The sequence below is a fragment of the Hordeum vulgare genome, chromosome 7H, assembly GCF_904849725.1.
Source record: "Hordeum vulgare subsp. vulgare chromosome 7H, MorexV3_pseudomolecules_assembly, whole genome shotgun sequence".
Classification (NCBI taxonomy): domain Eukaryota; kingdom Viridiplantae; phylum Streptophyta; class Magnoliopsida; order Poales; family Poaceae; genus Hordeum; species Hordeum vulgare.
Window position 1 is genome coordinate 3,842,960 of NC_058524.1, and position 25,073 is coordinate 3,868,032.

At 41.4% G+C, this 25,073-nt stretch overlaps 3 protein-coding genes across 4 annotated transcripts; all 3 read right to left on the minus strand.

Annotated features, from left to right (window-relative positions):
* Nucleotides 1–240: 240 nt before the first annotated feature.
* LOC123410660 (mitochondrial pyruvate carrier 4-like) lies at nucleotides 241–3,643 on the minus strand. 2 transcript variants are annotated; one of them, XM_045103601.1, is made up of 6 exons: nucleotides 3,533–3,643; nucleotides 2,730–2,826; nucleotides 1,284–1,382; nucleotides 1,126–1,178; nucleotides 749–822; nucleotides 241–623 (listed from the first exon to the last, which is right to left on the minus strand). In XM_045103601.1, exons 2-6 carry the CDS (start codon nucleotides 2,779–2,781, stop codon nucleotides 563–565), a joined length of 339 nt encoding a protein of 112 aa, XP_044959536.1. In that variant the 5' UTR covers nucleotides 2,782–2,826; nucleotides 3,533–3,643; the 3' UTR covers nucleotides 241–562. The 2 variants fall into 2 exon arrangements, with proteins under 2 accessions (XP_044959536.1, XP_044959535.1); XM_045103600.1 differs by having other exon boundaries at nucleotides 2,730–2,834; nucleotides 3,533–3,638.
* LOC123406991 (translation initiation factor IF-2-like) lies at nucleotides 2,787–4,725 on the minus strand. Its single transcript, XM_045100013.1, has 3 exons — nucleotides 4,299–4,725; nucleotides 4,007–4,026; nucleotides 2,787–2,834 (listed from the first exon to the last, which is right to left on the minus strand). The coding sequence occupies exons 1-3, from the start codon at nucleotides 4,723–4,725 to the stop codon at nucleotides 2,787–2,789; spliced, it is 495 nt and encodes a 164-aa protein (XP_044955948.1).
* Nucleotides 4,726–15,309: 10,584 nt separating this feature from the next.
* LOC123411863 (very-long-chain 3-oxoacyl-CoA reductase 1-like) lies at nucleotides 15,310–17,201 on the minus strand. The gene is made up of 4 exons (XM_045104820.1): nucleotides 16,820–17,201; nucleotides 16,349–16,637; nucleotides 16,185–16,254; nucleotides 15,310–15,818 (listed from the first exon to the last, which is right to left on the minus strand). The coding sequence occupies exons 1-4, from the start codon at nucleotides 17,181–17,183 to the stop codon at nucleotides 15,492–15,494; spliced, it is 1,050 nt and encodes a 349-aa protein (XP_044960755.1). The 5' UTR covers nucleotides 17,184–17,201; the 3' UTR covers nucleotides 15,310–15,491.
* Between the last annotated feature and the right edge of the window lie 7,872 nt (nucleotides 17,202–25,073).

A 25,073-nucleotide genomic window follows, 5' to 3' on the forward strand; every position in this document is an offset into this window, starting at 1 on the left:
GTGCCTCTGCTCAACTTAAAAAAATAAGCCATCCTTCAAATTTGTTGAGACTTCTAAATTAGTCATCACATTACTAGTTTAAAAGTCCCAATAAATAAAAGAGGCGGCTTATGGAAAAAGATGAGGTGACTTATTTGTTAAGTTGCCAAATGAACTGGCCCTAAACTTACGTCCATAAGTATTGGATGCTAAGCTACCATCGCATAAAAAAAGGACAAGCTAGTTAAGCAGCAGTACAGGTTTCGTTCAATTTCAGAGACAACTTATTGAATGCCAAAATACAAGGGGGGCCGACGGTTCATGTATCTAATCTGCATCTCTTTTCCTTTTTTGCACACAATACATGCTGCATAAATGATTATTAACTTGCGTGAATTTTTCACGTAGCTCTGCTTGCGTGCCCACAAGTGGCCGCGATCCAGCATCGCATCAAACAAATAAATTTTCACATGGAAAGAAAGGGGGGTTCAGTTCTGCGGCCCAGAGTGAATCTGAAACCGACTCCGAGGTAGCAGACAGGCTATGCAGTCGATTATTTGTCCAGTCGGTCAGTCATTCATCGCTATCCTTCCAGTGATGCAGCAGCAGCAGCCTCCTTTTCATCGTCAGGGAAGTAGTCCTTCCTGCAATATAAACCAAAGGATATTCAACCAACACAGAGCATGCCATGACATCTCCTTATGCCTCCAAGACATCATCAAGCGACAAACCGAGAGGGTGTAACTAGCTTCGTATCGAAGGAACGAACCTTATTTTTCGGGATAGCTGGTACAGGCCTGTACCGGCCATCGCAACATTAACGCTGAAAAGGTTCCAGTTTTTCTGAAAAAAGGAGCAATGAGATGAAAAGAAGGTAAAACAGAAATAGTAGAAAACAACACAGGATAGCAGGTGCAAGGAGATGGCACAGGAATACGAATGAATCATATATGCAACAAGCAAAAGTAGCCCAGTCAAGGGAGCCATCAAATAAAAACAGTATGATATGAGATGATCGGCGCAAAACAAATGTACACTTCAGTTCAAATACAAAGATAATCCACGTCGCCCAAATTTGATGACACCTTATAAGATTCAGTGCAAATAATAATGAAAGAAAAGGATATTATAGTATCGATGGCTTACCGGTGTGATAACCATGCTGTAGCGTGACCAGACGACTCCAGTGCAGGCAACCGCTGAACCCCATATAACAGAATAAGCATGTGGGCAGGACACAAGAATAAGTAAATGGTAAACTAATGGCATGCTGTCCTGAATGCTGAAATGCTAGTTGAACATACCAATTTGCTGAGGATAGGATATCTTTTCAGGAGGCTTAGCAAAGTCGGCAATGTTCGCAATGCTGATCCCCCATTTAAATGTTGGAGCCCAAAAATGAACTGCAAGGAAGGTCAAATTATTGTCTCAGCCTCTTTTTCAAGTGATACTTATAACTTAGCACATGTACTGTACAATGTCCAATAGGTAAGCATCACAATTTAGTGCAAAAGAACTGTGCAGTATGGGCCATAAGAATTTATCATGATTGAAGATACTAAAAAAAATATATATTTTTGATGATATAAACAAGTATAATGCTAAATTGAATGCCAAATAACCAAAAATGCAGCTCAGGCATGTCAAGAATAAGTACAAGGTCGGCCAAGGCTTAAGAAAATTTGCAGTATTTACCACGATATCACTTTATTAGAAAAATGCAATATCTTTCACGAATCTAATTTTCCATGAGAAAGTCCATATTTTCCTATGCCAAACTTACCAGGAAATAATAGACATGAGTGGCAAAGGGAAAGGGATGAACATTTAGCTATACGGTGAATTAGAGACTGCTGATATACTCTCTAGTGCCCTGTATTTGGTTTGTTTGGAGCTATGTAAGAGATTCCATTTTTTTTAGATGTATATAAGAGATTCCTTGGTATGACAGGAAGTTCCCCTCTCATGATTGCAATTTGTCGTGGAGCAAATTTACATAATGGATTTTGTAAGCCCAACTACAAACTTGCTAAAGATACCTGGCCAGCAAGCCACTGTCGATAACAAGGAACATATTAGACAATGTTCTTGGCCGACCCAGCTAACACATTAAATGGTTTTCGAGTCACGGCAGAAATGGCAGTGCGAAGGTGGCTACTACTCCAAAGGGAGGAGAGAGTGGAACCTGCAACCGCCAGAATCAAATGAATCATAAGACAACTTAAGAGTAGAGCACCGTAGCTGTTTGTAGGAGGGGACTGAATAGTTGTTGGCTCTAGATTCTGCTGGTTTCAGGTTCTATTTTATGATGTCTTCAGTTTGACTACTGCTATTTTGATTCTCTATGGTGGTATGTTTTCTCCATGTTATTTTGTTTTCACAAACAATGGCCACCTGTCGTCATACGCCGAAACCAAAAATTAGAGTAAGCACACACTATTTTTCACATTCAAAACATGCCAACAACCTGGCAATCCTAACATAACAACACAATCCGAAGCTAAGACGACACACAAAGAAAACATGTATAATCCACCGACAGGGGAGCAAAGCAAACGTTGACCTTCTTACAGCAACCACATGAGAAGCTAAAACTGGTAAAGGACATTTGCCTGTAGGCGAACTGTTTTATACTTTTCTCCCAGCCAGACAGACATTGCTAGTGTGCACAACAATAATAAATAAACAAAGGCGAGAACCAAAAAAGAGACGAGATGTGTGAAACAAATGCGAGTACGACAGTCACTAACTGGTTTTGGGGCCAGCAGGATGGTTCCAAAAGGCTTGAAGCTTTGAAGCCATTTCAATCAAATGGACGCGCACTTCCCTGTTCCTTTGCACTCTGTCCTGTACACCTAGAAGCAGAAAACAGGAAAGCACGCCTGTAAGTCGAGTCCAGCATAACAAATGATATCAGAAATTCATTTGGAAAACACCTGCGCGGCGTGCACAAAGCAAACAATAGTTGGCAAGAACACAACATGCCAGGAAGCAAATTTGGACATCATCGGCGATACAAAACCATTGGCGGCTTGGCACGAGGGGAATTGAGTTGAGTTCATCCAATACATACAACAGAAAAGCACTGCATGCAGCGACTCCCGAGAAAGATACAATCCCCATGAACGGATACCGGACACATCAAGTACATCAATCTCTGAAAGTCTGAATAGTTAACCAGCTATTAGTCATAGTACTACGCTGTAACGCAAACTTGGCCGGCCCAAACAGTTGCTGCTCTGCTCCTGCTCCTACTACAAACCCACAGGGACACGAGCCCCCTAGATTTGCTGGACTCGGGGACGAAGGAGCGGCGCTACCGAGAATCGCGCGCGGGGCGGCGAGGGATCCATCTCGATCCGACTACCAACAACCAACCCAAGGGGACCTAATTTCGTTGGGCACCGGGATGAAGGAGCGTCGCTAGCGAGAATCGGAATCAATCTCGATCCGACCACCAACCTACCAACCCGAGAACGCGAACAGATCTAAACGCAGCAGGCGAGAACGAACCAAGGATAAAGGCCGGAGGGGGATGGATTTCATCTATCACCTGGGAGGGAGGGACGGCCGCCGCCGGTCGTGGTCGCCGGAGCCGAGGAATCCGAGAGGGGAGAGGGGATGGGTTAGCGGTAGGCAGGCGTGTGCGTGGACCGGATCGGTGATAGGTCAACAGAATCAATCGACGCCCGTTCGTCTGCGTATGGACGGCAGTGATGAGTCGATTCTGCAGGGACACAACAACTTTGCTTTCTTTCTATTGTACTCCCTCTGTTCCTAAATATTTGTTGTAGTTCTCCCCCAACAACAAATATTGTGGTACAGAAGGAGTAGAATCTATATCTATACTACTACTCCCTCCGTTACTAAACATGTCTTTTAGACATTTTACTAGTAGACTACATACAGATGTATATAGACATATTTTAGAATGTAGATTCACTCATTTTGCTCCGTACGTAGACTTCTAATGATATCTCTTAAAATACTTATATTTAGGAACGGAGGGAGTATTAAACAAGCAAACCAGAACTTTCTTAAGTGCACCTAATAAATTGACCCACAACCAACCAGCACCACAGGATTAGTTCGATAAATCAAAATCTAACCGTTATCATTAATCCAATCACAGTCTGGTGTACGTTTAGCAATTTATCTTGGCTGACCGTACTCCACCAAGAGAAAAATCACCCATCCGCTGCCCCTCCCATCGCGCGATAGTTGCAGCAAAAAAATGCGTCCGCAAAGACCAACGCGTCCGTTTCCACGAAAAAGTAATCATCGTAAAAAAAACGTGCCAAGAGGGGGAGGAGGAGTACCTTGAATGGGAACTACGCGGCGGACCTCGCCGGCGCTGTCCTTGGGGAGGAGCGCGGAGACGGGCCGGTCGAGCGCGACGGCGGGGGAGGAGCAGAGGAGGCAGAGGATGTCGGCGAGGCCGGCGCGTCCCACGACGGCGCCACGCATCGGGCCGACGGCGATGTAGGCAGCGGCGGTGGCGCGGGGCCCCTTGCGGACCGTGGCGACGGGGTCGCCGACGGCCGCGGAGAGCGGGAGGGACCTCACGGCCGGCTTGTCGATGTAGAGGTCCGACATGTCATTGGCGCAAGCGCGTCGGGGAGGAGCAGAGGAGGCAGAGGACGTCGGCGAGGCCGGCGCGTCCCACGACGGCGCCGCGCGCCGGGCCGACGGCGATGCAGGCGGCGGCGGCGGCGCGGGGCCCCTTGCGGACCGTGGCGGCAACATGCAGTTTTTGATCTGGTTTGTTGTTCATCTCGGCTGATTCTTTCTCTGGAAAATAATTTGGAACACTAAAATCTGCATTTTTAAATGGTTCTTGCAAACTAAATTTATGAATAGAACAATTGTATTTGCTTTTAGATGTTCTGTTGTATCAAATCCCTGTTCATTACATAATTTGGGATTGAAACGGTGCCATGATAGGTGGCATTCACGCTTCAGGTATGAGATCAACTCAATCATCTTCAATTTAGTTTTTTTTCTTGTTATCTAGGTCTTTGAATAGTAGGCAGTCTTTGAACAAGGGGTGTATGGGAGTACACAGTTTGGACCCCTCTGCAGATTGAAACATTTTCTTGATATATAAGTTTGCAATTTTCACAACTTGTCACTTGTATTTGATTGAATAATACTCCCTCTATCCCAAAATAAGTGTCTCAAGCTTAGTACAATTTTATACTAAAGTTAGTACAGAGTTTAGACACTTATTTTAAGATGGAGGGAGTATATAGCATGAGCATACAATTCACAAGTGTATGATTTTATTTTGCATAATTATTTGATAATACTGAATGTATCTCGCAACCTATCTTGTAACTTTCAGAAAATTTTGTTATTTTAGCTTTGGAGTTTATGGTTTGAAGCAACAATTTCAGATAAGAGATTCTTCATGTTGGCTTTTAGTTTGAAGTTATTCGATAACACATTTAAATTATTTATATAATATTGCCTTGCATCATATCTGTAGGTAGTAATAAAGTGTCTTACATGCAGGGTTTCAGTTAATACTTGCTTACTTTGAGTCATCGTATCTAGATGTCAAGTGATGGTTGATTTGAAGTGATGATTTTCCATATTACATGACTTCCAAAATATTTTTCGTATGGTATTGGGGATTTTGTTGTTGTTGCATATTTGCATCCAAGTCATATTTCCCACATCTACTTGAGAAGAAACCATGCTTCTATATAGGATAAGTTGCACAAGATTTGACGTGGTTTACATTAGTAGGTTTATTCTTCTGATAGATATTAGTACTTTTATGATAACCATGTTATCTCAATGGTTGTGCTTCACTAATAATTTTTGATGTCATTCCTGGCAGATTTCCTAACTCAGCGTCATTGCATCGAAGATGGCTAGGAGGTTGAAGATATGTCAAATGAAAGACGCGGGGAGGCACGAACGGGACAAACAGGACACTGCGGTGGTGCAGGAATACGCAACAAGGTATGTGCAGAGAACAACCACTGTCGCCAAGTCACGACTCCTCCCTGCGTGTCCACTTCTCCCTAGCTGCCTGGTCATCATCATTATCACAAATCAATGTTTTCTTATTACAACCTAGAGGAGATGGATACTATGGTTGTAACTTGCCATAATTCTTATGTTTAATTCTATTATGTGTTGGGTTTATTAGCTAGATTTGGTCCGTTTAGATACAATTTCATTCTCCTTACCATCTACGAGTTATTGTTCCATCGCAATAATTTATATTATCTCATTAAAAATCTTATATGAAAAACCATCTTGGAAAACTCATAAACGGAAAAAGAGTACAATATGAACTGAAGATCACCAACAGGTTATAACTTGGGATTTTACTCCCCCTGAATTTTCGCAAACATCAATGTTGTCTCATACCAATTCCACAAATGTGATTCTCGAATATAAACGTTGGTAGAGACATTGTAAACCTCATAATAATTTTTTTTGCAGATTATCCTCTTGCATTTCTGTAATCCATGAGGATAAATATAACCCATAAGCAATACAAGTTACATTATCTTGGTAGATAATGATCTTTGATTCCAATGAATCTTCACATGATCTCACATGTGACCAGTCATTCTGCGAAGACATGTATATCTTGTCATGCTTCGAACATAGTTATGGCAGAATGATATAGGAAGGACTCATTTAGAGTCTATTCTGAAGGCTTCCTTCAGGATACTCTTCCATTAAATTCAGTCTTTGATATGGCATTGTTGGGATCAAATTATCAGCCACTATCAGGATATCACACCATGGTCCCATCTTGATTTTTTCAATGGAATTAATCAAGACCTTTTGTGTCTTGGACATATCTCAAGATATTCCTTACACCAACCATTATACCTTTTACTGGGGATGCACTCTCAATAGATTGCCAACAAATATAGTGTTAGTCCTGACTTACTTTGCAATTTATATGAGTGCTCCAATGGTACTCAGATACGGAACTTCATGTCCATTATCACTTTACCATCTCCCCTAGGTTTGAATGGGCTTGTGTCCCATGCCAGGTATAATATGACCATATGTGTCTTTGATAAGATATATCCATATTGAACTTTTTCAATATTTCTAGATATATGAAGACTGACATACATTTATTCCCAAGGAAATGTGCTCAAGCTATAGATTTAGCACCATTTGGTTTGACCCAAATATCCGTCTCAAAATGATTGTGTGTATCTAATATGTCATGTATAGACATTGATAATAAGATCATCCACATCAATAAAGGATATCTTCATGAATACACATCAACAATCATTAGTGTTAGAGTAATCCTTATCAAGGAGTAACTCACTTAGTAGGTTGTACCACACAACTCTCCGACATCTTCAGAGTCATAGGATGACTTCTGAAGCTTCACACATGTTGCGACTTATCATTGGATTCAGAATATTAAGCCATTTCATGACTTCAATATATATATATATCCAAACTGAATGATCCATGCGAGTATATAGCCATTACATACATCAACTGTATGGATTTGTACTGCCAATTCACTATCAAAACATAATTCCACTCATACCGAAAAGGTATGCTACATCACAACTGATGTCGGGTCTCTACGGAAACCCATGTGCTACAAGCCTCGCTTTCTCACCACCTCATCTATTTCGTTTCTGAATGAAAAATCACTTCTCTTCACTATGGAAGATACTTATGAGGAGCGGGTTTTACTATGGTAAACACCTCTCTTTCGATGAGCGAGTGCTACTCTTCTTAATTGCTTCCTTTCATTTGAACCAATATATGTGTCAACAACACTTTCCATGGATTTTGGTGAGGGCCCAAAAGGATTTCAACAATTCTCAAGAAGAAATTTATGTCGACATATGTAGACTTGAATATACGATTCTCTTGAATCAATATCATTAGTGGAATTCTCATTATGCCTCTTAACTCCTTGTGATTTCCCACAACAACGGACTCAAGGTGTTTCGATGTCCCGGCACCATAAAAATGTGTGCACATCTGCGCTGAGCTCTAGATGACGCGCATCCATTAGGTGTCATTCAACGCGAGGTTGAATCACATTCACTTACTCATGAGGCCATTTTCTCCATTTTCGCGGAAATATATGAGAACTTAATCCCATCTGACCAGAATTCTCCCCCTCTTACTCTCATCCGGGGATACGAGTGGTTATTAGGTACCTCCACTCGTTCTGATATAAAAATTCAGTGACACCTTTGTCATCAGTAAATGTATATGGCAGATTATTTGCAATACGTTGCAAATTCTCATAATGTGAATCTCTACTTCAGATTCTTAAGTACGTGGACAAAATGTCTATGACATTTCTTTTGCATTTTCTGGCATTCTATGTGGTACATTTCTCCCCCTAATGCCAGAAAATGTCCTTATTGCAAAAGCAATCAACGTACGAGCTGCAAATAACTTCCTCGCTAGGGTTAAGGTATTTGACGGATTAACAATCATACCACAGTTATTCCTCACATAGATCCCAAATATATGTGAAGGCTGTAATATACGTTTGTGCAACCGAATTATTGCAGATGGGAAATACTTCACTGATTTCCACGTACAGACCGTAAGGGGATACAGTATTAAATGCATGTGATCTCATTTAGACCAAATATGCGGCATGTGAGTCCGCATGTTACCAACAACAAGATGTTGGATCATCACAATTCTGTAGCAATGGCCATGCAACTTGACTCTTTTTGACAAGAGATCTAGCCACACCATTCTGGGTAGGTATACGACCTACTAAATATGACCATAAATTTTTTGTGAATCAAATTCAACGATATTTCCATTCCGATGGAATTATCCCATGCATATGCTCCAATTCGTCAATTTGAGCACTTAATTCAATAAATACATGGTTTTGTGTGGATGATACACACCTAAGGCCATCTTCTAGATGTGTCTATGAATACCATGAAGTGCCAAAATAACCCAGCCAATGATTGAATATTTTGCATCATTCTTGAACCCGTTCAAGAATAATGAGTGTCGCATTCAAATTTTAAGGTGAGAGTGCCTTAAAATTAATTCCTCTATGGCACATGTAGTGCACATAAATCTTTCGATTGTCAGGAATATTGCAACTTTATTGTGGCCAACAGAATTATCAATAATTTTTCTAATCGTCCTCATACCAGACAGGTAAAGGAGGAAAAATTATTGTGTACGCAACAATATTATGTATGAATTCTTCATACACTCAGTTCCTCACAACTATCATGTCCCGTGGACAAGATGTTGCAAATTATACCACATGTAGTAGTACAATTATAGGCTAATGATATATTGAGATAACTAGGAGACTACATAAGATCTCCAAAATATCTTGGGAATGTCATTCCACAAGCATATCATCAATGTAGAGGAGTGTATTCTCCTTCTACTGCACCAGAATATTTTCTGGTTGTCCATTTGAAGTAGAACTTCAAACATATCCCTTTAGACTCATTCGCCTTCTCCAATGAGTCGGTGACATGATTCAACCAAAAACTTAAAAGTTTGATAATCATTAGTACGATATTTCATACAACCACCTCTTTGACAAACTTGGGAGTTGTCATTGTGATCATTTATTTAAATGACAAATTCCTTTGTGAGATATACACTCCATTTCTGCTTGTCTCTTTTTCCCAATTTACTTTCAACTCCTTGTGGTTCTCTAACCACATATTGCTTAGTACTGTAAACACTAGCACAAATTTCAGGTAATGATATAACACCCATTAGAGTGTACCAGATGACTCTTCGCAAGAAGTTGATAATATTTTTACCCCGAAATGAATATGATATTCTTTTACCATCATAGGAGAATGTAAAGTGCAGTAAGGACATATAATCAGATCAAGATCCGAGATTTCCTTATCACATAATCTCAACTTAGTGTTGATTTATAGACAACAGAATTATAAGCATCAACGGAGTTTAAGTCTTGAACACAAATGAATAGTCATTCATGTAATGCTTATGACAATATATCTCTCCCTAAGGTAGTCCCGAAGGGCATATGGGTATTCATCATCCATTTAAATACTCAGTTTATTAACCATGACATTGTGATGTCACATAAATGTAAATTTGCACATTTCAGCTATTTACAAATAGCAATGACAATCTCTGTAGGTGGATTTTCACTCGCGACAAGGCCATGGGTCGACAAAATCATTAATGTCCATAACCCATTTTCAATAATGACTTCCACCTTGTGTCATCACATCGCATTTCCTTTCCAAAAAGGCCAGCCATATATTGCATGAAATGCTTATGCATTAATTTACCTTCAGTAAATTAAGGACAATGAAAATGCTATGGCTAAGCATAATCATGATCATGGTGATTCTTAGTGACTTATGAGGAAGCCCTCACAAGAAGCTAATCATCCCAATATGATGTAGTTCTTCAAATTGAAGGTATAGTCACCTCATAAAGAATAAATCTTTAATTCCCATAAAACACAGAGGTAATCAACCACCTAGTGGTGCCTCACTCTTATGAATATTTTATTCAATCATATCCTCCGCACAACCTTATGTTATTTAAAACACATGAAGGTAATTACCACGAAGTGGCATAAACCTCTCAGTTGTGCATGAAATTTAATTCGTTGCTACATTTACATCTCATAAGTTGTGTACTCGTGGAAGCTAATCACCAAAATATGCAAGTATTTTGCATAATTATCTTCATAGCATAATATGTAGCATAGTCGCCACTAAGCCTTGGATTCCTCCCCTGATGGAGTATGTGACATTGCAGTCACAACCAATGACAAATGCTATGAAATTGATAAGTATTTGGACAAACATCATGAAGGTAGGCACCAACGGCGTAGGCCTCATAATGGTTATGTCATAAGTTTGTGCCTTCACTCTGCTTTGAACACATTGAGATAAACACTATTGAGTAGTGCAGACCTCACTTCTTATGGAGCTTCTCACAACCTTATGTTAATTAAAACACATTGAAGGTAATCACCACATGATGGTGTATACCTCGTAGTTGTGAACGAAATTTAATTCATTGCCATAAAGCAATCCATAAGTTGTGTGCAAAATTGAAGATGGTCGTTAAGTCGAAACGACATAATATAGACCTATAATAACATTGGATAATCTGCAATTAAGCAGTAGGTATCATTTGTCGATTCCGTGTGACAAATGTAAATTTGACATAACCAGGGAGTGTCAAACATTTCACTACCGCATGTTTCCCAAATTTGCAAGCAAATTCTGTATTCCATGTGAATAATGGGATCACCATATTGCTTTGCAACAGTATTACACATGTAATACAAATCGATGCAGAAGTATGAACATACTTGTGCAATATATATGAGGACTTGAGGCCTCAAGCGGTGATTTTACATGATGTAAAATGATGCATAATCAATTATTATGCAATTCAACAAGATCGTATGGTCTATCATGCATATTTGCTCTGAATGCTCGAGGCATAAAAAGCAAATAACAATAACCATATCATCAAAATGCTAAAAAACATCAAGCCCAAGGAGTAAACTGAAAAGTTTATGAAGAGATTAGACTCTCCCCTTTCTTATGACTGGTTGCCAATTTGCCAATTCGCCGATGGGAATAACGATCGTTGGTTGCTGTTAGTGGCTCGCCGCACCGCCGACCTCTCTCAACGGGAGACATGTGCTAATAACGTTTTGTAGAATGAATGCAAAGAAACAAATGATTTCACTAGTCCCATTGCAATGTGGGAGACCCACTTATATACAAGATGAAGGGGTGTGTTGGGGAGACACCTTTTCCCCAACAGACACCTCCTAGGAGGCATCCCTCCCATACAATTGATCACATGTTTTATTTCACAATACTTTCCAAACTGCTCTAGTTCTTTTCAACACCAGTATTATGATACGGAGGAAGTAGTATAATACTATATATTCACGTATACTTTTTCAACAACCAAAGTATTATATTTGAAATGGAAAATGCATGTTGGTGATAAATCTCAATGAAAATATAACTTAATATTATCGAATATTCACACATCTGCAAATTGTTACGCGTTTCCAGCCAATGTGAGTACGATGGAGGTTCTCTAATCGAACATAATCTTACTTTATTGTGTAAGGGTTATTAAAGCCATTATAGGGGCTCCTCATAATCTATTCCAGTTGATAATTTGTAGTAATCATTAGAGCAGTAACAAGTGCAATATGCCAAGTGTAATTCGACATTCTTACACTTACCCAGTTCGACGAAAAGTCATGAAACCAATCCCACGTCGTTGATATCTTATTTTATCCTACGGTTGAGGGCTTTCACCAAATCCCGTTCTAACCACACATTCTTCACACGCCTACGTCGCCAACGTGTGATTGCCTCACCACACTCCAAACTGTACCTGCATCCGCTTTAAAGTGGGATCATTCACACAGAACCACAACACGCGTAACCGAGTGCGTCAATCTATTGGCAGCATCCTCTTTTGACATCGGTTCTTTCGTTCCACTTTTTGATGTTTGCTTGCTGATATACAAAAATGATAAACAGATGTAATTCATCTCTACATGATGCCCATGTTTCAGTTAGTGTTGCCCCGATGTGCATGCTTGTGATGGTGTTGGTAGCGTGTCTTGGTTGGGTGCACGAGACCGTGGAGGTGTGTGGTTGGAACTAGTGGTGAGAGAGAATGTATGAGGAGGATGCGAGGTTTGTAGCGGATGAGGGAGGGTTCACCATGTGGATAAGGCTAAGGTTTTCAATACCAAATGCACGTCAAGCAATGGGACATGTGAAGAACATACAACTAGTAGCATTGTTCCTATTTCCACTCGTTGCATCCATTACCATATATATATTTGGTTGATGGCAAGATGCAAGGTCAATCTGATGTGGTTGTGGCTTGTGACTTGTGTTGACCAGATATCAACTAGAAGTGCATCCATCATATCAAATAGGAGAAAGATCCTACAAAAATATTTTGTGCTTATAAACTAGACTTGTTAAAGGCATATGATAGGGTGGATTGGGATTTCTTGGAGAAGTTGATGCAAAAGTTGTGGTTCTCACATCGATGGTTTGAATGGATCATGATTTTTTTCACATCGGTGCAATATGCAGTGAAATTTAATGGGATCCTCTTTGATTCATTTGCACCGTGACGCGGGCTTTAGCAACATGATCCTTTATCCCCTCTCTTGTTCTTGTTTGTTGTTGTATGGTATATTATAGATGGGAGTTGGTTTGAATAATATATCCTCTGCGAAGGATTGTCGCCATGCACCGGGTATTTTGCACTTGCTATTTGCGCAAGATACCCTTTTGTCTTTCAAGCCTCTCAAGAAAAATCATTGAAAACGAAAGAGAGTCTTGATCTCTATGAACAAGACACTGGTCAACTACTGAATTATGATAAATGCTCTGTCATGTTTGGTTATGCTTATCCTCTGGAGGTTTAGAAACAGTGAGGGAAATCCTTAAAATAATAAGTTCAGGCTTTGAAGAAAAATACCGAGGCCTCCCTATGCCAGAGGGACATATTTCCAAGGGTTGGCTTCAGAACTTACAAACTAGTTAAACATAAATGTTGATACAATGGGGATATGACATTCTTGTACAGTCCGGGAGAAAAGTACCAATTAAATCGGTTGTGCAAGCTCTACCTACTTATATCATGGGTTTGTTTTCAACTACCATTTTCTGTGTGTGATGATGGTGAGAAACATTTATTGGGGATCAAAAGACGGGAAGACGAAAGTCCATTGGAGGGCCTAGAAGTTTTTGTGCAACCAAAAACCATGCCATACTTTTTTCCATTAACTTGAAAGCTGCCGCAATAGTCACCCTTTTACGGATGACGTTTAGATAAACCCAAAGTCCATGGAGCAAGTACGAAGGAACTCGATACCCTCATGGTCTAAGGAATTATGCAAAAACTAGCTTCCACTGTGTTATAAAACATTTAACTCGTGACAACTATATCTCATAGGATAACATCAATTTGGGTCGAATCAGCACAAGTGTTCTTCTAACAAAATTTGCTGGCATAATCATGTGCATAATTAGGAAAACATGACCATCATGCAACACTTAAGCTAGTCTTAGAAGCACGCCTAGGAATGCATTTTACCGTTTATTATTCCACACGTGTATATGAGTTTACCTCTGAGACTTTATGGATATACGGACTCAAGGTCCAAAGCAGTTATAACACGGAATATAGACTTTAATCACGAACTTAGAGATTAATAATAGCTATTATTGTTGCCTCTAGAGTATATCTCCTACATATTGTTTGTTGGAGCTGATCTCTACTAGTGCATGTGTTGGTTCATCTTTTGTGATTCAACACACTGTTTCCTAATTTGGATTATGTTGCCCTATCGATCCATGTGCTGCTGATTATTGAAACATGGATATTCTGTGTCTAAACTGTCGTCGAATCATTGCCTGGCTTTGAACTTGTTTGTAGTTTAGACTACTCACAACGGGGAGTAACATAGAGTAATAACATATATATGTTATTAGTCTAAGTTATTACCTGCATAGTGAATAGTAATATAGAGGTAGTAACATTGGGCCTTTCATTTATTAGTCTATAGACTCATCTTGTGTTGGTTTTCGCTATGTTATTCCTGGTATGAGTAACATGCTAAGTTACTCAATTTCTCTCTCTTCTCATTAATTAGTTGTCACATTATATTTTTTGCTTAGGTGACATCTATGTTATTACCTATGTTATTTCCATTATGGATAGTCTTATAAATCGTTGCCCGAGTACTGACCGAAAATACTAGGCATACGGTTCGCTGACATTCCCAACTCTTGACACTTGGTATACTCTCGTTTGCTGACATGGTTTTTGCTGAGTGTAATACTCGGCAAATAGTATGCCGACATGGTTTTGTCTTTCGCCGAGTATTTGGCATACACGGTAAAGAAGCCGATTTCAATAGTAAATGATTTGCATTCTAAGCTGAAAACATGGTCTCTCTCTTTTTAAATTAAATGGGGTTTCTAACAATAGTATTACGGCCAGGGTTCAAAATGATTTTTCTTTATCAAAATATCACTCTCATTTCTATAGGCAAAAGTATAGGAGACACTATTTTGTAGTGAGCGATGGCCTTGCCAACTCGTGGGACTCCACTTATTAATTAAACCTCGGGCTACACTGTGGGGAAGTCCGTCACTGCCAATATTCTAGCTAGGGTGCATGAACCCTTGCCAATTCTGAATTTGATGGTCATTGCTTCAGTTAACCCATACACATAGTAGTTTTTAGTGACGTTCTATGATTAACCATGCTCCTCGCACCCAAAATATGACCATGTCTATTGATGTGTACTATTCAAAGTATAGTGGCCTTTAAGACGATCAACATACAATATATAGTTTCACAAACACTTCATATAGTAGTTGATACATATGATGAAAATGTTCACGGACAATATAGATTAACACATATATTTCCAACATATACAAGGAAGATATGTGTACATGCACACCATCGAATGATGCGGGAGAGACTGATTAGACTTGTTTGCCAGTTACACATCCATCGTTGACGACGGTTGGCCGTGATGCTCTCGTCGTTCTGAGGCGCTGGAAACGGACTCTCTGCCATAGGTTCACCCGGAGGCACAACTCATCGAGCACCCAGTCAGGCATAACATGGCATATGCACCACTGGAGCCGGTGTCCCAGGTTAGGCATGCACAGCGTGCCATGCCCGATCCAGCACACTGCCGCTCTGGCGTACTCGTCCGATGTCGGCATGATTAGCCGGGACAAGAGGCTTCGTCGCTTGCGAGAAGCAGCCACCCCCAATGTCATGTTGGTCTCCACGAACAACGGCGCCTGCAGTTGCATCACACATGCCATGGTATTAATTTTGATCCACCCAACAATGATTATTATGTTGCGTCTAAATCGATCCATCGCGACGTACGTAGCAAGGTTTAGATTCTAATAGCAGATGAAGTTGGTGGATTTTTAATTGAATTGCTATTTTATCTACACATTGTGTTTGTATTTTGGATTAACTTGTTGATATGCAACACGCTTGTATTACTAGCATTCAACAAGACTCTGAAATAACTTTTGAAACATTCTTCAGTAGTAATAATAGATTTGGGCGGATGGTTGTAAGGAACACGTAGAAACAAACATGAACTGCCCGTATGCATTTTCACTCTAATATTATAGTAGGCCCCACGTACGAACCTGACATTGTACATCGATTCCTTTGCCCCTGTACTCAACGTGAAGGCTCCTGGACAACTGAGCAACGTACCTGAAATGTACATTTGTTGAGCTAAGAAAATGTTCATGGTATAAGTTGGGTGAAAACGACAGAAGAGGTTGTGTACTATACTACTCCGAATTACCGTTTGGAGGCTGCGTAGATGGAAAGGAGCGGGAAGGACGGGATGGCCAGGGTGGTCCCGGAGCCGATGTTGACGATGGCACCCCTGCCCCGCTCCACCATCCCCGGCAGCACCGCCGCCGTCACCTCGGTGAGCGCCCACAGGTTCACACGGATCATCCTCACCCAGGCCTCCACGTCCGCCTCGTGCAGATACACCGCGCAGGGCTTGGCTAGACCGGCGTTGTTTACCAGCACCCCGACGTCGAGCCCCGCCACCGCATCCCCGAGCAGCCGCAGCGCCTCGTCGCCTGCCACCATCGATCAGTAAACATAACCAGCATGCAGCTCGTGTCCATCACCTTAACCTTCCCGGCGGAAATTTCATGCATGCATGCATGCATTTCAAGAGTCGGAGGATAGCTTAAAAATATTTTGGTACATTTGAACTTGGCGACTACATATAACCTACTAAATCCTTGAGAAAAATCACCTCTAGGCGTGGCGATGAGGGCGAGGTCGACCACGACGGTCTTGGTTTGCACGGCGTAGGCGCAGGAGATGGTGTGGGAGATGTCGTGGAGCTTGGCAGGGTCGCGGCCGACGAGGACGAGGTTGAGGCCGCGTCGGGCGAGGTCGAGGGCGACGGAGCGGCCCATGCCGGACGTGGGGCCGGTCACCACGGCCCAGGCGCCGTAGCGGCGGCAGAGGTCAGTGGGGCGGCGCAGCAGCAAGAGCAGGTGGGAGAGGACGCGGAAGGCGACGGCGGCGACGTGCAGAGCGCCAAGGACGGCGAGCGAGACGAACCACGCCGGCTCCTGCTGCTGCTGCCAGTGCCGGAAGAGGATAGCCCCCATCTTCACTCTCTTTTTTCTCTTCTCTTGTGTAGATATAAAACATCTCCTTAGTAATATATACGACCGATCCATGTCTTCTGTATTAAACATGCCAGTGCAGCAGTTGGTCGATCAGGACTTAATGGAAACTACATACATCTAGTACAGTTCTTTCCAAAATCAATCAACGTACAATCAATGGAAACTACGGTACAATCAATGGAGGAGGGACACAAGGAATAATCAACAATGTACTGCAGGAACGTGAGCTGTTCAAGTGGACGCATGGTTCTCTTCTCAGTGTGGTGTGTGTGCCACACAAAAGGAATCTCATCTCATGTCCTCTCTCCACCGTGTTCCAGGCTGACTATGGCCAACACTTGAACATGTTTACTGTGCATGGGAGTAAATGCCTTCTTTTAGCTCACCATCCATGCAGATTGCAGAATGATGGAGTACATGCCTTCTTGATTATTGTGAAGGCGTCGAATAAGGCCAGGTGGAATGTTCGTCTTCTAACAGGGAATACTTCCTCCTTTTCAAAATAAATGTCAGTACAAATTTAATATTAAAACAGTGACACTTATTTTAGGACCAAGGAAGTACATTCTTACGTCCATGGCTTGCTATCTCAAATACAGCACTACGATGTTTGCTGCAACTACCCATGTTACAACTACCGCCCACAATTTTGTTTCAGTTATCCATGTTGCAACTTGGTAACTTTTTTTAGAGCAATCATAAGCTTTATTCCGCAATGTTTAGGGCTAAATCGCTCATAACATAAGCAACTACATGCGCTGGAAAATCATCATAAAAAACAACTACATCTCCCTCAGGGAGTGCTAAGCCAAGCATGGCAAGGTGGTGAGCAGGCATGTTTGCCTCACGCTTACAATAGACGAACTCACAGAAGGAGAACCAAAGTCTGGCCTGAGCCCTGACATCTGCAATAACATGTGCGTGTCGCGAAAAATTTGACGTCCGTCTATTGAGGGCTTGTTCGACTAGGAGCGCGCCTGTCTCGACAATCAACCTCACCAACCGAGCTCAGCCACCAGGTCCACTACCTTCTCCACCGCATGCAATTCAGTGTCGAATGCCTCTACAACATGTTCCACTTGCCCCGCTCGAGCCGCAACCACAAACCCATCACTATCCCGAGCCAGCACACCCCAAACATCATGCTGATCCCCAGGGGTATAGGCCCCATCCACATTGATCTTTACCACATCTTGGGGTGGCAGGGTCCAGTGATGAGTAACCTCCGCCGGCTTAGGCATCTTACAGAAACCGTCACTATATTCCGAAGCAGCACATGCAGCCTAAATGCAGTCTGGTTGGCCTCCATCGGCTTCTCTCCCTCTCGCACTTTGTTCCGCTGATTCCACCATTGCCACCGCATAACAATGATTTGCATGCGAACATTCTCGGGCTGCTGCCAAAGACTGTCCAGAGTTTGCCCAATCGAAGTGCAACCTTCCAATTGCTGCCTGACAAGTTCGAGATTCAATTCTCTCCACACTTTCTTGACCTTATGACATTCAACAAACAAGTGTTTCCCTGATTCATGCCTAGAATTGCACAAAAAGCATCGATGATCATCCATGTGCGCTCCCCTCCTGCTCAAAATATCCATAGTGGGAATGGTACTTTGCGCCATTCTCCACATAAAGTGTCGGATCTTCCCCGGGCATGGCATCCTCCACAATCTTTTCCATTTGACATCACCACCACCATTCAAATTACCAACCCCTTATGGGGCAGCATCATTTCCATCAAGCTGAACCTCAGAGACAGCCCGTTATAGTTTGTAGGCTTGTCGGATAGAGAAGTTACCCTTGGGGTCGAAGTGCCAGGCCATGAAGTCTTCAGCTTCATCCCGCAGCGGCATTTGAAGGATTAGATTGGCGTCCTCCTCCCAGAACATGTCCCTGATCAGGTCCTCGTCCCACTTGGCAGAAACCAAATCAATAAGCTCTGAAACCGGATCCATGGGTTACCTCCTTTAGGAGTTATCACCTTCCGCGACCAGGCTCTAGGGATCCATGGGTCCTCCCAAATCTGGATGTTCTGTCCATCCCCCACACGCCAAATCACACCTTGCTTGATCAACTCAATACCATGTTTGATACCGAGCCACGCATAGGACATGTTTGCAGTCTGATCCGCCTCCAACACCGAACAGTTTAGGAAGTACTTGGCGTTCAGAAGCTGTGCACATAGGGTCTCCGGTTGTTGGAGCAGGCACCATCCCTGCCGGGCCAGCATGGCGATGTTGAAATCATGTATGTCTCTGAATCCGAGCCCCCCTCTGCCCTTCAACCTAGTAAGTTTTGGCAACTTGGTAACTTGGGAGCACCAAAAAACTCACAGATACATCTGATCGAGATAACTTTTGTGATCCAATAACAATGTGTGAATAGTACGGTAACTCAAACATTAGGCAATGATAACTTATAAGATCGAAAAAAATGTCATAAACACATTTGAAATGATATTTTAACTCCACTTGTCCGAAAATATATAAGGCGTGTTTTTCGCACAGTGTGTGATGCACGACTTTGACCAACAACGTGTACTAAATGATATGTATTGATAGTTATAAATGGTATTGCTGCATTCGTCTTGCAAAATCATTCCATTTTTTTGTACTAATTTTGTGCCTATATTTAAAATACAAACCGTAGTTAAAATTGTAAGTCTTTAACAGAAAATAAATCGTGCCTTCTATTTTGGGATGGATGCATATATTTATGAGTTTTTTAAACCGGTAACCTATGATTCACACAATATTAGGTGAGCTCGAATTTTTTTCGCAAAAAACATTTCAAATGACATACAATTTTGAAGCTAGAATAACAGCTGATTAGCCCGGTAAATCACATACTCTACCTTGTGAATTTTTAACCCGAAAAAATTATATGAGAAATATATAATTTAAAAGATCCTGTGACGATGAATCTGGTGGCGAGAACATATATCCAATCAGATTGGTCATTCAAGAGATAAATGTTTTAGTTTTTCAAATAGGAAAAAATCATGTACTTTTTTGTCCTCTACTGCATGCATGCAGTGTGACACTCTTATTCTTTTCTATCTCCCCTCGATACACATGAAGATGGCGTATGTGAAGAGTCCCCATCACAAAGTCTTTTGAAAAAAGCAGATCTTTGGAGTGATGTCATTGCACGAACCTTGTGTGCCAAAGAAAACATGTCTAATCCACAAGTCATTTGGTGCCACTGTTTTAAGTATGATGATAGCTTCTTTGACATGGCCTTGGTATTGCCCACGTAAACATTTCGGACAGTTCGACCAGTGCTGATACATGCAATCAACTAAACCTGGCATACCTAGGAATCCATTGATACTCAATTGTCAATGATCTTTCCGTGTCCTTCACAGTTGGCTCTCTTAGGTACTCTAGCCCGAACACCTTCACCATAGTGCGTGCAAATTGCACGTTGGTGTTCAAGACTATGGTCTCTCCCATCTGGACATCAACATCAATTGCATCTGCTGATTTACCATAAATAAGCACCCTAAGAGCAATCGTGCATTTCTATGGAGGAGGGTAGGAAAATTTTCCACAATAATCCTTCCTTAGCTTGAAGTTGTCATCAACCTTCACGGCTTCCACTACCCGCAATAACAAAATTCTTCTCATTCAGTAGTGACGACGAAAGAAACTTTCAGGGGATGTTGGGTCCGTTGTGAAGTAACCCGTGTACAAAATACATGCACTACAATCCTATCACTAAGAATAACACTCCACCTCTTGATGGAACCCTTGAAGTTGAGGACGTGCTCTACTGCCTTCATCAACTCATCTTGGATGCTCATCATCATTTCAACATCCTCATCATCTGCATCACATGAGATGATGAACTTGTTCCCATACCCATCATTCCATGACGAATCCATTGGTGACCTAGAAGTAATGACTGAAAGAATAGGAAACCGGCCCAAACGTTGACCGGTTGTGGCCTGGTCGGTGGTGGTGTGGGTTAGGGCGTCCGATGGCGAAGCTCTGGGTTAAGAATGGCAGAGGAGCAAAGATGGCGGCGAAACTCCGGTGATGGCTATGCAGACAAGGACAAACATAAAAGGAAAGAGGGTTGGTCGGTCCAGAAGGAAGGGGACAGATATGGGCGAATTAGCGCAGGCCCAAGCGGCCAGTCTGACATGGACACGGTGCTCTGGAGCCTGCAGGCATCCCATATCCGTCATAGACATGGGCTGGACATATGGAGTAATTGTGTGTGATCAAGAAGTGACGTGTAGAGGTGGGATAGACACTTAACAAGGCAAATGAGTAGTTTTTAGTTTTCTTGAATTTTAGGCAGATTTTAGCAGAAGTTAAGTCACATTAAAAAGTTCCTACACATGCATATATAGAGATTGAGTAGTGGGCAAAAATATCATGCAAGTGTAATGAGGAAGTAAAGGAAGGTACAGATGGGAAGACCAAACGCAATGAAGACACAGTGTTTTTGCCGTGGTTTCGATAGGCGGTGCTATCATACGTCCATGTTGATGGAGGCTTCAACCCACGGAGTGTAAGGGCTCCATCCCTGAGGGTTCCACGAAGAAGCAACCTTATCTATGCCATCATGACTTACGTTCACGAAGGACTAGCCTCACTCAGGTAGATCTTCACGAAGTAGGCGATCTCCTTTCCCTGACAAACTTCTTGGTTCAACTACACACAATTTGGAGGATCCTAAAAGACACCTAACAAATCTAGGAGACACCATTCTCCAAAAGGTTTTCTCTTCGTGAGCTGGTGGGCCGGCCCATCTCGAGTCCCCCCTTCAACGAGTCAGGACCTAGACTCGCTGAAGGCGAGATATAGGGGTGCCCATGTACTGGGGTCATTTTGTTTTCACTGTGTAAATTTTCTTCACGGGCTCTTGTATCTAACGGGGTTTGGACCAAGGTTGTTGGGCTCAATTGATTCCAGCCCAACACTATAGCTCCGCCCCTGGTGCGGTGCCGGTCGATCTCCAATTGTTTGCCTTGCGAGGGCATGCATGCACTAGTTTGTTAGTGTTTCCCGAGATGTGTGGAAGCCTTGATGAACTCAGCAACAACATGCGTAATAGTCAAATGCCCCGGGCTTGCCAGGAGATTCTTTGCATTGGTGTCATCTCCAACATTTTTGCAATTGGCAGAAAAATGAGATATTCCTCCAAGCAAGAGAACCAGTCGCAAGAGCTTTGACTTGCAACACACATTCAACATGCAAATAAATTGCTTGAATGAAGATGGACGTATCCGAGTATAGATTTTGCAACATAACTCCAATAGCAGCAACATGGAAACCACTTGCAATGGTTTGAAAAAAGCGATAAGGTTATCTAAATAACTGATATTTGATTTATTATTTTGTAGGGAGATCTCTGGTCCGGGACCTCCTATATGCCACTCGTTGCGGCAAAAAGGTGGCATTCCGCATAGGGGCGGCTAACCTGGGCCAACTCATTGAGTGGCATGCGAAGGCAACACATTCGCGAGCTGAAGAATGGAAAAAATAATCGCTCTTGCGCAGTGACTCAAACCGACGAGTTCGTAGCAAAACGCGCTCTGTCCTAATCGTTCCGTGTGAGTAACAATCATGGTAGATTTGCAGCGCCATATCTAAAGAAACAAATAAGAGCGGCAAAACTTAAATAACAGTTCGCTAAAATTACCAAAAACTAAAATGCTGAGAGGATTTAAACTGAAGACGTCCTACAGGCTGCAAGTGATGAACGTCGCTAGCAATCAATTGCAAAAAGATTTGGGGTCCAAAATTGCAGCCCGGTTTATATGAACCATAATACGACACATATTAAACAATTTTTCAAAATTTTAGAGGCGATTTTCTTTTTGATATTTATAAACAAATTTTTGAAAACTCAAACATTATATGGAAAAAGAATTGTTTTTGGCAATCTCAAAAAATAAAAAATATAAACAAAATTTTAGTCCCGAACACTTTTCAAAATTATTTTTAAAACAGGAATAAAAACGAAAAAGCAAATATTTTCCGAAATTACGAACATTTTATCCAAATTAGAGCACAAATTTTGAAAACATGAACATTTAACGAATTTGGAAACAAATTTCAAAAGGGGAACATCTTTTGAAATTTAGTATCATCTTTGAATTTCCAAACATTTTTTTGAAATTCAGTATCATCTTTGAACAAAAATAAAAAAATGCAAACATTTTTTGAATTTCCGGACAAATTTGGAAAACATGAACATGTTTTGAATTTTTTATTTTTATGAAAATGTTAACTGTATTCGAATTAGTGAAAACAATTAATAAGTGGAAACTTTTTTTGAAATCATGAAGCATTTTTAACTTTAAGTTTTAATTTTGAAAAAAAATTGAATTTGTGAACCAATTTTGAAATTCGGAACATTTTTTCAAATTCCTGACTATTTCCGAATTGGTGAAAAAACTTAAAATGAAAACATTGTAAATAATGAAATTTGATCTATTTTTGGAATTTTAGAGCATTTTTTGCAAAAGAAGCATGTTGTTTTTGAAATTCCATACTTTTTAGGAAAACATGAACAAAAAAAAGGACAATAGAGATAAATAGGTAAAAGAAAAAAAGAAACAGGCAGAAGAAAAAAATATTATACAAAAAAGAAACATAAAAAAAGAGGAAAAAAAAGGTTCAGGAATGTTCTAGAAGGCTCCCGAAACCGGAAATAACCAATTGTACTGTGGCACGCTCGTTTCTACTCCCTCCGTTCCTAAATATAATACCTTTTAGAGATTGTACTATAAACAATATACGGATGTACATAGACATATTTTAGAGTATAGATTCATTCATTTTGCTCCGTATGTAGTCTTCTAGTGAAATACCTAAAATGTCTTATATTTTGGAACGGAGGGAGTAGTTATTTGGCCAGCCCATCTGGTTCGCTGGCTGTGTATGAAACTAAGAATGGTGGATGACTCAGCGACAATCTGCATAGGATTTTTTTTTTTTTGAATAGGATTTCACGGTATATCCTATTTGACGCATGTTGCGTCGAACTGTTGACCTTTTGCACCGGCTCGCGATTGAAGCCCATTCATGTGTTGCAGCTATTCCTGTTTTAGGAATTACTACTTCTATTGATATATGGAACACGAATTGGATACCAAGACAAGAGAATATACGCCCAATTCTCTCGGGAGTGCGAATTGAACCTTTTGACATTCTGAACGCTAGGTGGAATAGCGAGGTACTCGGGCAGGTATTTCTACCATATGATGCCTTGGCGATTATGCAGATTCCTATTTATACGCGTAATATGGAGGATTTTTGGTCACGGCACTTCGAGAAACCTGGGACCTTCACGGTACGCACAGCCTATAGGATGACTGTGGCAACAAAAAAACGGAGGGAAGAGTGGCTTGATGAGCGACCGGGCTCCTCTAATACTTCAGCTAATGAAAAAATTTGGACCGTTATTTGGAAGGTTCTTGTACCAACAAAACTCAAAGTCTTCCTTTGGAGATTGGCCCAACACTCAATACCCACCGACGACGTACGAAAACATAGAAATATGGCTGATAGAGATGCATGTTCAGTGTGTGGTATGCTTGATTCTTGGAGACATAGCCTTATTGAATGCTCTATGGCAAGGTGTGTGTGGGCGTTGGTGGACCCTGAACTCATGGACTGGATGGTGGCCGTGGTTGAACCATCGGCGAGAAATTGGCTATTCACCTTGATGGATGATCTGTCGCATGACTAGTTCACACGGTTTATGGTAACACTTTGGGCGATTTAGACGGCGAGACGGAAATTGATTCATGAAGGTATCAACCGAAGCTCATTTTCGACACATCTTTTTGTTACAAGGTTTATCTCAGAGCTTGAGCAAGTGTAGAACCCAATGCGACATGAAATAACAA

Coding starts and splice junctions, on each gene's coding strand:
- LOC123410660 (XM_045103601.1), bottom strand. CDS start 2,781: ATGGCTTCAAAGCTTCAAGCCTTTTGGAACCATCCTGCTGGCCCCAAA. Junction 823..1,125: donor ACAGCATGGTTATCACACCG/GTAAGCCATCGA, acceptor TCCTTTTTTCAG/AAAAACTGGAACCTTTTCAG. Junction 624..748: donor CAGCTATCCCGAAAAATAAG/GTTCGTTCCTTC, acceptor TTTATATTGCAG/GAAGGACTACTTCCCTGACG.
- LOC123406991 (XM_045100013.1), bottom strand. CDS start 4,725: ATGTTGCCGCCACGGTCCGCAAGGGGCCCCGCGCCGCCGCCGCCGCCT. Junction 4,027..4,298: donor CCGCGTAGTTCCCATTCAAG/GTACTCCTCCTC, acceptor TCAATTTATTAG/GTGCACTTAAGAAAGTTCTG. Junction 2,835..4,006: donor GTGCACTTAAGAAAGTTCTG/GTTTGCTTGTTT, acceptor TTCTGCTTCTAG/GTGTACAGGACAGAGTGCAA.
- LOC123411863 (XM_045104820.1), bottom strand. CDS start 17,183: ATGGGGGCTATCCTCTTCCGGCACTGGCAGCAGCAGCAGGAGCCGGCG. Junction 16,255..16,348: donor ATCTACGCAGCCTCCAAACG/GTAATTCGGAGT, acceptor TGTACATTTCAG/GTACGTTGCTCAGTTGTCCA. Junction 15,819..16,184: donor GAATCGATGTACAATGTCAG/GTTCGTACGTGG, acceptor ATGCAACTGCAG/GCGCCGTTGTTCGTGGAGAC.